At 47.9% G+C, this 12,920-nt stretch overlaps 1 protein-coding gene across 2 annotated transcripts in view; it reads left to right on the forward strand.

Moving 5' to 3' along the window:
• Positions 1-12,920, forward strand: part of LOC119461251 (protein still life, isoform SIF type 1) — a 217,655-nt gene that overhangs the window by 99,411 nt on the left and 105,324 nt on the right. For both annotated transcript variants that reach the window (XM_049672149.1, XM_049672148.1), the window contains 2 exons: positions 6,968-7,003; positions 12,771-12,878. In XM_049672149.1, coding sequence (XP_049528106.1) covers positions 6,968-7,003; positions 12,771-12,878 — 144 coding nt within the window. The remainder of the gene's footprint in view (positions 1-6,967; positions 7,004-12,770; positions 12,879-12,920) is intronic.

The following is a 12,920-nucleotide window of genomic DNA, read 5'->3' on the forward strand; positions in this document are numbered from 1 at the left end:
AAAGAGGTGAGGATTTTAATGTGTAGGGATAATGGTCCCGCGGTGAGCTAGCGATGTAGCAGCACGCGGGGAAATCACCTCGGTGGGTCGAAGGAGAGGGGGGGGGGGGGGTTGGCTCACATTGTTGTAACAAAAGTTGAGGCGGGGAGTCTCTAGAGTTCACCTAGATACACAATTGACTACTCCGTCGATCTTTCCGTTTGTATGCACGTAATAGCTAGACATTCCGAGTGGTTGGGAAACACGTTGATTTACGTGTTTTAGACTACCTTTTGTTTCTTTATATACTCTTTTTTTTCCTCTAAGGGCACCTCATACGGAGATGTGCATGTCTACGAGTACCATTCTTGGTTACTCGCCTACAAGGACCTTTACTAAGCATATTAACCTTTTTTTTTACACGAACGTGTTCTATCCCGGGTTTCGCGACTGATTTCCGGCAACGGATGTAACGGGTGTGATAGTCACCATCTAGGAGCAGTGAAGCGAAGCACTGCAATGTTACACTAACACCGATCTAACGATTTGCGATCTAACGAGCACCGACATGGAGCGCTTTGGTCGTCAGGTAGTCACAGCACAGCGGAGGGTCCAACGCGGTGTAGCCATAGAACAAACAACTAAGTATAGCCTCGTGCATAGTTTCACACAATAATTATACAATAAATAATCATACAAGTATTTGGGAAGATGCACGCGTGTATGAATACGCTTCGTTCTTCATTATTGATCTTCTCGTAGCGTATTAGACTCTAGCTCGGTCTAACTTCTAGGTGATTCGTATTTGCCCTTTTGTTTCTGTTTTTTTTTTTTTTGCATCGCTCTACGTCTTCGGTATAAGCTACCTACCGCTAATAGAAAGCGAAGCAGCACTTCCTGGTGAGCTCGCCACCGCCGTCGAGGACTAAATGGAACAGGAGCCTTAGGAGAAATGATCGGGAGACGAACGAGACCCAATTTGGACGTACAGGAATAATAATAATAATAATAAAATAACTGAAATCAGAGTCGAGCAGGGGGGTGTAACTAGAAGAAAAAAATATCACCGTTCCTGAATGATGATCTGCAGCGGTGCAGTTCTTCGCGCGATACCCACAGACATCCACAAATATTACGTACAGAGAGAGAGAGAGAGAGAGAGAGTGGAAAAAAAGGGAGGGGGGTAGGGGTAGAACACGCAGATAGATAGCCGACGCCGAAGAGAAGCTCGGCCGAGAAATCGAAGATATCCGCACGATTGACGCTTTTTTGGTAATCTCTTTCTTCCTTGTGCTTTTGCCATAGGAGGCGGGCTTCCGTTATGAACGCCTCTTTGCTCTATTTTCTTTTCCCGTTTGATCGCTGCAGAATGTCATCTTATTCCTATTTCGCTCTTCTTTCTCGTCATTCCCTGTGTCGTGTCGCGTATTTCGTTCTTGCGCGGCCGCTAAAAGTGATTGGGGAGGGGGAAAGGTGGGATGGGGCACGAAAAAGAGGCCGTTAAGAAAAAAATAAGATGGCGGGGGGCACGCCGAGGAGATGGAGGGATCGGGTTGGGCAAAGGAGGTGGGCACGAAGGAAGCAATGTTCGGGGAACGATGGCCACGTAAGTGGTCGGCGCGCGCAAGGGCTGCTTTCGGGAACTCCCGTGGCGTAAGACGACGGCGCTTCTGTTGCTGTTGGCTCTTTCACGAAGCGGAAGAGAGGGGGGGTGTGGGGGAACGCCATGCCTCCGCCAGTGCCCACCGATGCCACCACTTCGGCTGAGTATCGCCGGTCCTCTCCAGGTTCAGTGGTGATTGGATGCGATAAGATATGTTTGCTGTGTGTGTGTGTATGCGAGTGGGCGGGCGGGCCTTCGCTGTGTAGCTATATAGCCATCTCGTATTTTTCTTTCCCTCTTCGCATCTCTTATTCTGGTGCTGCCGGCTCCGCGCCGTGCTCTGCTGTTGCTTCTCGTGCTGCCACCGCAGCCGAGGAGGAGGCTGAATCTCTCTCTCGGTTTCCCAGCGTGCCTTTCCGCGGTAAGCTGTGCTCGCTGGTCCGCGTCACTCTCGAGACCGTCGGATTTGTTGCCCGCTTCACAGGCAAGTGGCGCACGCAGCGTAACGAAGCAGGAGCTATAGTCACTCGTATTTTTTTTTCCTCTTTCTATTCGGGACGTGTGCTTGAGGCTTGAGAGGCCGCAGGGCCGGACGCTTGGCGCGACGCGATGCGGAGGCTCGTGTCGTTGGGATCTCATTAGCTATGGTTAGTTTGTTAGCTTGCCGTGAACGGATTACGGTGGGCATATTTACCGCTACGGCAAATTTAAAGAAAAACGATAACAAAGGGGGAAGCACTGCGCAGATTTTGCGCGGCGTCTGAAGGTATCGTCACTATAGTTGTTCTTATTTGCGAACTCATTATTATATTACGTGAGCGTTCGAAAATTTGCAATGTGCTATAACGATGTATTTTTGTTACCGCACTGCGAATAATATCTTGGCACGTAAAACCCCAGAAATAAGAAGAAGATGCGAATAATATCGCGCGCACCCTGAGCAACAGCGGTCATGACGATGCCTTGTGGAGTTGCGGTTAATCAAATTGTGATCCAAGTTGGTTCTAGGTATTTTTACTTAGATTCTTTTTTTTTCGCTGTAGAGAATTAACTTTGCCTACCTTTTTTGGGCGTGCAAAAGCTGCCTTCCCGACATATTCTTGAAACGGCTATGTTGATTTAGTTTCCGCTAAGCACAGCGGTCGCGCGATATCTTGTACATTTGCGCTACTCTGAAGCTTGCGCATTAAAGGGCAGCACTTGCTTTTGCGGCCTCTGCAGTTTGTTTCCATATGATCTGGAAAGAGGCCACTGCTTAATCCATAGCCGCCGTGAAAATAGCAGTTGTTTTCACGCTGTCCGTAATATACAGAGTAAACGGCTGGATGACTTTGTGTTCAATGCAGTTCCCCAAGAGTTCCTTTTTAAAGCGAGAGTATTAAGGGGCTCGTTACGCAGGTCGCCGGCGTTGACCGTGAGCGAAAAATGTCTACCAATCACAGAGCGGCTCACGCCCGTTGCGCCGCTCGGTTCCTTGCAGCACCATCAGATGGCGCTCGCCGGCGCGCATCCGCGTTAGCGGTGGCGCCGGTTGTGCGGAGCAAAAAAAAAAATGCTTAAACTTGCATTCGGCCGCGCAACGCTTGAAACAGCGACGCTGTCCGATCGTAGCCCAGTATTTTCCGCAAGTGCGCGCGAGCTTTTCATCTTATTACTCATGATGATGATAATTTCTTTTCGCGCGTCTCGGACTTACGGCTGTCACTGCGCGTTGCATAGCGTAGCTTACAACACCGACACCGCGTTCCAGGAGACCCCCTCCTTGAATGCGTCTCTCTCTCGCTCTCATAGCGCGCAAAACCTCTTCACCTCGCAGAGCACGAGCGTACGAACGCGCCAGCTGTGGATGAAGACGACGACGCTCGAACGAAATCGTATGGTTCGCATAAATGCATGTTCTGAAAGCCTTGTCAAGAACGGCCTATCGTCATGCAGATCTTGACGCGAGGCCCCAATAAGGGGTTACTTCCGCGAATCTGTCAGCAGAATGGTTCAAGTGTATAAACTTCATGAACCCGAACAAGACTGGCTTCCTAGGTTAGAAGGGCTGATGTACATGCCCGAGTTTCGATTGTTCCCGTTTTCAGCCCTTGATGGGCTGGTATGATTGTACACCGTATTTCTGTGTGAATTGAATAAAATCAACAGAGAGAAAAAAAAAAGGCTCTATAACCTAGTGGTTACGACGCTCGATTTAGGACCGGCGGTACGCGTGTTCGAATGCCGCCTCGGCAAGAAACTTTCTTTTCTTTTCTTTGTGGGTAGTGTCTTGCTACGCACCAAAAATTACGACTGGCTTAAATAGCTTCGCTGTTAAAAAAGGAACCAGGAAGCTTGCCCTCGTTTCCTGAATAACGTTCTCTACGTAAACGTTTCCCGGTAAAGATTACGGCTGCACAATCTGCAGTTGCCGGGAAGCACGAGAAGCAGTAAAGGGCCCCTTTGATGCTATCGTGTTCTCCTCTTAAAGGCAAAGCTTAAGCGTCTTAAAGGAATAGCTTAAGCGTTGTAATTTTGTCAAAATTACATCGTTCTTTATAAACATTTTCTCCACTTTATACACACTTTATGTCGGCAAGTGCCTATCAAGTTCATTAAGTTGTGTGCACGTAACACGACCTTTACGCAAAGATGGGGCGGACGCGTGTACGGTACGTTGTGTCTACTCAATTCAGTATTAATAGCGTATAATTCCCACAGCTCTATTCTTTACATGCCGCCAAACTGCGCTGTTTTCTTGCGAAGACGTGAACAATGACGGCTACATTCACCAGCAGCCCAAGAAGGTCGCATAAAGCTTCTAGAAAACGGAAGTATCGCCAGCGTGAACGGGCACTGTCGTCTTTCTAGTTCAACAATTATCTTGCTAGCCAAGATACAACGCTTCATCGGTTACGCGGCGACTTATCGATCGACCGCCCTCAGAACACTTAGAGCACGATCATATACCTATGCCGTACGGCGGCTAGATTAAACATCGTCATTTGAGCAGAAACTGGAAACCTACTTTTATAATGCTAATCTTGGCTTCCGCCTAATCTTTAAAAACGAGGGGGAAAAATGAAAAACTCAAATTTGAAGCACACAGGGCTATCGTTAATGGAACGAGAAGGTAAAATGAGGCAAGAAACACGAAAGCTTAAAAATATACGTAGCTTGAGCGTAGCAAGTCACGGATAGCCTAAATTACTGGTCCTATCGCCCCGCCGAATGCCGTCATAGCCGTCTCTTCTTTATTTTTTTCTCTACTTTTCCAACTACTCTTCTTTCACGTGGCCCAGGTCGACTCGCGATACGAGAAATCTCAAATGCGAAGCACGCACGTTGAGCACGCAGCAACGCCCAGAGCTGCAGCCTGCTCTGTATAGCGTGCATTCCTGTATGCGTTCTGCGCTGTGCGGTGAAGAGGCATTAGCGAGCGCCCGTTATTATGCCGGTGTGCCCGGGAAACCGTGACTCGTCGAGCGCTGACGGCGTCCGCCCTCTTGTCCCCTGCTCGTTCGATGCACCAAGCACTGAGCGTGCTATTACCACAAACACGACGATGGTGCCTAGCGCTGTATATGGGCGCGTTCTGGCCAGTGTTTTGTTTGTTCGTTTCCTTACTCATCGCCTTTTCGTGGCATTTTTTTTTTGTCGCCCGAGGTGCTCGCCGTCTATGTTTTCCAATTTTTGATGCACGCTTAGAGCGAGCGACAGCCGTTACCTTGCCTGGCTCTCCGAGCTTCCTTTTTTTGAGCCTTCGTTGCAAATTGGCCCCGTCGGCTGGAACGTTAGTTTTGGGACAAATTACCTATGACGGTAACAAGGGTGACAGAACTATGATGAAGCGTTCGAAAACGAGGGATGACAAAGGAAAGAAAGAAAGCACGCCGGGAAGGCGAAGGTCGCGTCTGACGTCTAATTTGATGGTGGAGCTGCCGCGTCCTTTCTTTTTTGTTGTTTATTTCGTGTTTTGAAGGCCAAGTTACGGCTGTCAGACGAGGAGCTGGAGTATTTGGCAGTGGAATGGTAGCAAGAACATAGACCACGAGTGGTATCAAACTGCGTACACGCAGCTAGGATACAGGAAGTTTAGAGAAGGTGCGTTACAATGCGTTCGGGCAAGAAAAAAGGAAAAGAAAAGTAAAAGGCTCTCTACCTGGACGTCTCCGACAGCTCCTTATGCAAATTTTAACAGTGACTTGACACTGTGTGCCAAATGGCGTAGATTGCTCGCACGAAATTGAACCAGAAAGTTATTGTGAATGGATTATATATATATATATATATATCCATGCAGTAGTAAAAAAAAGGAAAAAAAAACAAGAGGCGTTCACGTTGGGTTTCATTGTTATTTGCATTAGAATATGATGCCCTGTAATGAACAAATACTAACCGACTGCCAACAAATGACTGCTGTTCGACGGCTCGCGGACTTGTTTCTCGAAAGCGATACCATGCATTAGTGTATTGGAAGCACCGGACATTAATAATTAAGCGGCGCTCACAACTGAATAAGTTTGATACCTGATGCTTGTGATTAGGCCTCGAACACAATGATAAGTCCAGCGAATAGCACTCGTGCACTCCACTCTATGGTGGAGTAACCTTTTAACTCTCAAGCAAAGAAGCCCATTTCTATAATAAAGCTCAAAACTACAAAAAAAGATGATGTAAAAGAGGCTAACTAACCATTGTTGAAGAAAAATAACTTTTGCGGACAGGAAAATGGAGATCTTGGAGGTGGTAAGATGTACTCATCTTGCTGTAATAGGTAGCCCCTGAAATCGCTCTGACTTTCCAGCAGACACATCTTATGTCCTCTCGAACACATCGCAACAATAAGTTCTGCACGCTCATGCGGCTTCAAAGGATGACTCGTTTCTTCAGCATCTTGGACACCGTATCCGCATTCATATACATTACAAGAGAGATAGTGCCATTGCTTTCGTCAAACTTGCAAAAAAAAAAAAGAAAAAAAATGTGTGCAACTCAGGCAACAGGGCAGTGCCTCAATGTTAGTGCTGCTTAAAAACAGGAGCAACGAATTTCGATGAGAGCGAATTCTTGCAAAAAGAAAAAAAATGCCATCCTGAAAAAACAAACAAGAAATAGATAAAATTGTGATTATCGGGGCTAACCGCAATGCGTGAAGCGGGTAAAGAAGTCGTCTGCCGGCTTAGACAGACAAGGTATCCTGCGTCGTCGCAGATTTTAACGCCGTATTTCGCGAAGTTGTCTCTTGTGACGTCCACGTCTGTACTGGAATGGGACATTACATGGCGAGTGTCCAGCGCGAACGGCAGAGTTGCTTTCTACACGCCGATGATTGGGAACGCACCCAGAAAGACAGCCAGCCTTGCCTGGTCCGCGACTAATTCCGTGTCTTTCTGTCTCGCGTAGCACCCGCCTACCGAAACAGGGAGAACATGGAAAAAGGTGCGTGAGTGAATCTGGCCGTAACTCCTCGCCTGCTTCGGCTTGCAGCTCTCTGCTCCTTACGCTCCTTTGCGAGCGGCACGATCGCTCGACGTATTTTTTTCCCCTCGTTTTTTGGTTTTTGTTTTTGCATCGCTGCCACCTGCGTACATTTTTGCCTTCCTTTTTTTTGCATTTGCGCATCATCACATACGCATGAGCCTGAATGCTTTCTTTTTTTTCGGTTTTGGCGGCACAACTGCTGCCATTCAGGCTGAGATTGCAGTGCGAACGATGCCTTCGCGGTTTTTCTATGACGGAGTTAACGTGGAAATCTACCAGAATATGCCAGTAAATGATTTGATTTTTGTGTCAAGCTACTACCTAAGCCACTGCCTTTGTCATTTCGGGGTCGACATCGGATTGTGGCCTTTTTTTTTCTCCAACTTGTAGTACGTTTGGCGTATAGTGCATTTTTTTCGCAGGCGAAAGTTCGTTACCGTACTGCGAAAGTGTCAATAATGATGTATCAACACACATTTATAAACAACTGTACATCATTCTCGCGTTGAGAAACGTTAAATAGTTTAGCGAAGCGGATAAGTGGCTGTGATATCATGAAAGATATGATCGTTTTAGATTAGAACGATCTCCTCGAAGGTTTTCGCTTAGTGTTCACTAATTGGTTAATGAGAAAGTTTATCAGTGCCTGTTAATCTGGACAACGCAATGGTTGCTTGATCGTTTTCGTATTTTCCGATCTCTCAGGGTTGGGTTGGGTTCGCGCTTCAAATTTCTGCGTCATGACATATAGCATGTCCAGCACGTTTCCTTCAAATATTGTTTTCGCTGTTTTATCTTGATGCTTTGTGGAAGTTTTTCAAGACCCACTAATACGTTTTATCGCTCAGTGGAGGTTTGCATTATGTATCTCTTTTATGTTTTAATTTCCTGAGTTTGGTGCAGCCAGAAAACATGTCTGCAGTAGCGATGTCACTCCAGTGAGTCAATGGGTTTGTTGCAAAACATTCGGTGAGCGACGAAAGTTGGAGAAGAACAAAAAATACTAACTGCGCAGCTTTTTCACACCTCATTTTTATGAATTGCACTGGCAGCCATTTGTGAAGTCTTTAGGGTTCCTTTTCGTTGAACACGTATTCCCAGCAGTCAGTGGTGTTGCGCTTCATTGCTCAGGTGTTGAGACCACCTGCCACATGTTTAGTACGATTTTCACACCGTTTCTATTCGACTACTTCGAGAACAACGTGACCGGTAGAGTGAATTTTCTTGCAACAGCAGCTCGTTTGGTGTTTCCAGCGGCGCAGTGCCTTACACCTGCTCAGCCATTAGCCCTAACAGGGGTAATGACTGGAAGAACAGAACGGGTGCCCAATATTCAGCGCGCTGCGCGGGGAAGGGAGGCTCTTCGGAGCAGCGTGACGAAAGACACCGTACAAAGAGTGCGATGCGGAGAAAGTGCAGCTATTATTTGTAAAATACGGCGAGTAAGCACAAGCGCACGGATGCACAGTGAAAGGCGGTGAAATATCCTGCAAACAAAGCAGGGTTCGCACTGTGCAGTGGGGTGGAGTCGCAAACGCTGGTGTTCGCGACATGAAGGTATACAGGCAAGAGTTTAAAAAAAAAAGTCACGAAATACGAATTGCGGCGTACTAAATCCTAAGGGGCGGAGGGACGGGCCCAAGCAAGCCACGGGCAGCTTGCCTTAATGTACCACGCACGGGGTTTCGCCCCCGCACGAGAACAGGCACAAGGTTGACAAGCGTGCAGACACCACGCCAAGTCCGACCTGCCACTTTTCGTATCCACACACGCTGCCCTAGGCTTGTTCGGTTAGAAAGAGCCATCGCAGCACTCAGGTTACGGCTCGGCTTGCGAACAGCTCTAATGCGAACGAAAACAGAGCCGCATGGATGGAGCGAGGATTTGCGCGTTCGCTTGTTGCAAAATGTCTGCCACGGGCTAGACCTAAAGTAGCTCGAACGGCTCCGCTGTGCAAATACACAACGCGCTAACACTAAAAGCATTCTTCTTTTTCTCCTACTGTTCTTCGCAGTCTGGTTACGGTTCGAAGAAAGGGCAAATCAGTCGTACAACTCGTATGTAAGGGCGAACTGATCTATACGCATGCACCGGCTCGAATTCACCTACAGAAACACACACACACACATGTACATAGGCACGAACACACCTGTCCGCTCATGAACTAGCACCGTTGTCGCGGCCGTAACGCCTCGTGTCACTACCGGGCGCCCATAACTCAATTAGCTGCCCCCTACGGACTCAGGTACGCGAACTGGTTTTCGGTAGGGGCCGCTACTGAGTTCGCCTCGTGAGTTGTGCCTGCTGAAAAGAGGAGCTTTTTTTTTTTGTTTCACAACGGGGCCGTTTGCATGCACTGAACGCGAGCATAACAGGGTTAAGTGAGCGCTCTAGTTCGAGTTTCCGTTCCCCCTACTACATCCCGCTTTACTTTTGTTTTCTTTTTGCAAATACGTTTCACCGCGAACACTATATATATATGCTGAGCTCTTCCCGCTTCGCCGCTCGCTAACCCTCGAGAGCTCGTCGTGTACCACCAGCGGCTTTTCACGGTGAGAGCACTCTTGGGAATGGAAACATTCGCTGGCTTATCGAGTTGTCGTACATTCCGATTTGCCGCGTTTTTTTCTTCTTCCTCTTCGCCTAAATAACTCGACGTAATTCCTTTTTTTTTTCAATGTTTGCCCCCGGGGATAACGCTCTGCATTAGGTAAACCAGCGGCCTGCAGCGCGGTCCACGAAAGCGTTTTTTACTCGAGATATTGGTTTTTATCTCTATTTTTGTTTTTCGGGTGGAGGGGACGGGGCGTGCTGTTGAGTATCTGAGGGACCTTTAGTTTCTCTTTCGTTTATTTGGTGGAACAGTAGCAGAAATTAGATCGCGCGTAAGAAATCTTTAAAAAATTGAAAAAAAAGAAAGATGCAGAATGGCCATGCGGCGGCGCTGAAAGCTTCTGACTCTGAACCTGGAGTACACCTAACCTTTAGTGTGACGTAGGAGCAGTATTTACAGATGAGTTACTTTCACACTAGAGATCCAAACAAGACAACAGGTTTGGAGAAAAATTGAGCCGAAAGGATCAATAGGGATCGAACGAATTGAACAAGGGATGTCTGAAAAATGGAGCTTGAGAGCTCTCTTGTTCGACCCATGTCAACCATAAGCCGTGAGGGTAACAATAAACGAAATGAAATGCAATTTCAGGAAAGATAGGCTTTTTTTTTTCTTTGCAATAATTGTTGTCATTTTGTCTGAAGCTGCACATGCACCATATAGGGGATAAAGCCGCGAGCGCCATGGGCCGGCGAAGTGTGGGAAGTGAAGGCTATGAGAAGTATTTTAGCGACGCTATAAGTTACAGAGCTGCATTTTCTGATGGGAACGCAGTTGCATTTGGGCTCGCTAAATTCGGCTCTCGCAGCATTTTGCGGAGGAAACACCATAAATTTCGTAAGCAAAGTACAAAAAGAAAAAAAAAACTTTCGGTGCAGGTGCAATGACAGGTCAACGAGTGAGTGCAATTCTATTTCGCGTATTTCAACGTAGACCAATCTCAGTAAATGTCTGAGTAAACATAAAGACAGCTTGCGATAACTTACGTTCAAAGTGCGCACAAGATGCGCAAAAATTTACACACGGTTCAAAACGTCTCGGTTATATGCGCTTACGTACACTGCAATGTTTTTTCGTAGTACACATCGTTATGTCCCTGTTTTTTTTTTCTTCACACGCAAAACAGTATACGAATGAACTTTTGCCATCGCGCTACCTTCACCTCTGATGAATCAAATCTCGAAAGTTGGGACTGTCGAGAGATAAGGCGCTATTTCAGGCGTCTTATGCGCGACGACCATCATAGCGCTACACATTTTCCTCAAGAGGGCCCTTCACCACTCGTCGTTCTCTTTCAAGATGGCTGACCTTGAGCTCCAAGCATTGTCGAAGCCGGCGGTCGTGCAAGCCATAAGCGAGGAAGGGACGGTAACGAACACGCGGGAGGCTCCTGTCTCTGCTTGCAGCTCGACGTTCGCCATCTTGTAAGGTTAAGACGAAATGTGTGCAGATGCCTCCGTTCGCCTAATTTCGCATGAGGTGTACTTCAGGCTATGCAGCCATGGCGCGCGAAAATTTTGTTAGGTTACTGTCTAGCCTTAGAAGCTTGAACTCGCTAGCTTTCAAGCATTATGCTGAAATGGTAGGGGAGTTTTGACGAAGTGCTCGGCCACGAGGCGTTGGAAATGTTCCTCCACTGCAGAGCTGTTGGGTGTGAAAAAAAATGGAAAAAAAGGGGCGGGGAAGGGGGGAGGGGAGTCAGAAATCAATTCGCGGTTACTCTGTCACCACCGACACATTTATGCGTTATAATGAGTACATAGTCCCTCGCTGCATAAAGAATTCTGTGGACTCAGAACTCCTATCACTCAGGGTTAGTGTTTTTTTTTTTTTTTTTACGCACTGTTGCGACCTACAATACCCTTGCATTTAGTGGTACTTCTCTGCGAGATTTTTTTTTTTTCGTGACCTATCTTTCGGTGCATTTTCTTAGACTGCTTTGTTGAACTCAGGTGCGATGAAGGCATTCTGCTGGGCGCGAAGCGCAGAATCTGATCACGGGAAAAGCATACGAAAAACTCGAAGGAAGCGTACTTTTCTGAGCTAACTTAACCTGACTATACCATCAACATTTCGTGAACCGGTTATGTAATTAACCGCGGTTAAAGCTCTCGAATGACTCGATTGGGAAGGTAATTAGTCAACCCAGCCGTAATCTTTTTTGCACCCTTCAAGCCCATAACGGCAATGGCTTTAAAACGAAAGATGCAAACACATTTACGCACTCACTTTCTCGAAGCAGCAGGAGCGGTTTCCGCAAGGGACGCCGCTGTGCGGGGAAGAGAAAGAAAAGACCCAACGAACGCCTGAAGCGATTTCCCGTCTTTCGATGGTTTTCCCGGGATCACTTGTGGCGTTGATTAACGAGCACTTCGAAAGAGAGCGAAAGAGAGACAGAGAGAGTGTGTGATCTTCTCGCCGTTTTATGATTACAACGAGTCGACAGCCGAGAAGCTCGTCGTCTCGTCTACACGGCCCGTTATCGCCTCCTCTGATCCACTCGACGGTGCGATGAACGCCGACTATCGCGCGGGAGATAAAAGACAAAGAGAAAGCAAAGTGCGGCCGAACAGAAGCGAAAGCACTGCACTGGAGGGCGTCAGGCGGAACCTACTGCCTCGTAAAGCTCGGTCGTTTCGGGCCACTTTATTGCTTGTCTTGTCCGCCACGCGTGCCTCCTGCTCCGGCCGTGTTTGTGCGTGTACGTGTTACGTTTGTGCGCGCTTGTACGCGCGCGATCATCTCTCTGCACCGTGTGCCTGTACGACTTTGCTGCTGCCGCTGCTTGTTCAATCATTCCCCCTCGCTCTTTTATCTTTCTCTCGTTTGCTTCGCCATGTGTTCGCCCGTGTCGTGGCTCGTCGCATGTGACACCGAAACGGCGTTCTCAACTGTCGCGCTCGACTGATCTCCGGCTTCCTTCTCCGTTCTTTCTCCCTTTCCCGTTCTTCTTCCCATCGCTCCCTATACCGTTTGTCTCCGCCTGGTTTCCCGTTCATCTTGGCGCTCTCCCGGAACCGTTCTACGACGGCCTGAATATATGGCGTCCATGCCACCGTGCCTGCCCGCCCGCTTGCGTTACTACGGACGCCACCGGCCTCGCCTCTCCAGTGGCCCTGATGCGTGAAGTTCACGTGGAGCTGGAGGCGATTCGGAAAGAAGAACAGGCGCTCAAGACTCATCCCAACCTGCACGGATTCCGGGGACTGCTTGAACAGCGTGAGTGCAACGTCTCTGCTCTCCCTCGTTCTTGTTTACGTG

Source organism: Dermacentor silvarum, chromosome 8, assembly GCF_013339745.2.
Source record: "Dermacentor silvarum isolate Dsil-2018 chromosome 8, BIME_Dsil_1.4, whole genome shotgun sequence".
In the NCBI taxonomy this organism is placed as follows: Eukaryota; Metazoa; Arthropoda; class Arachnida; order Ixodida; family Ixodidae; genus Dermacentor; species Dermacentor silvarum.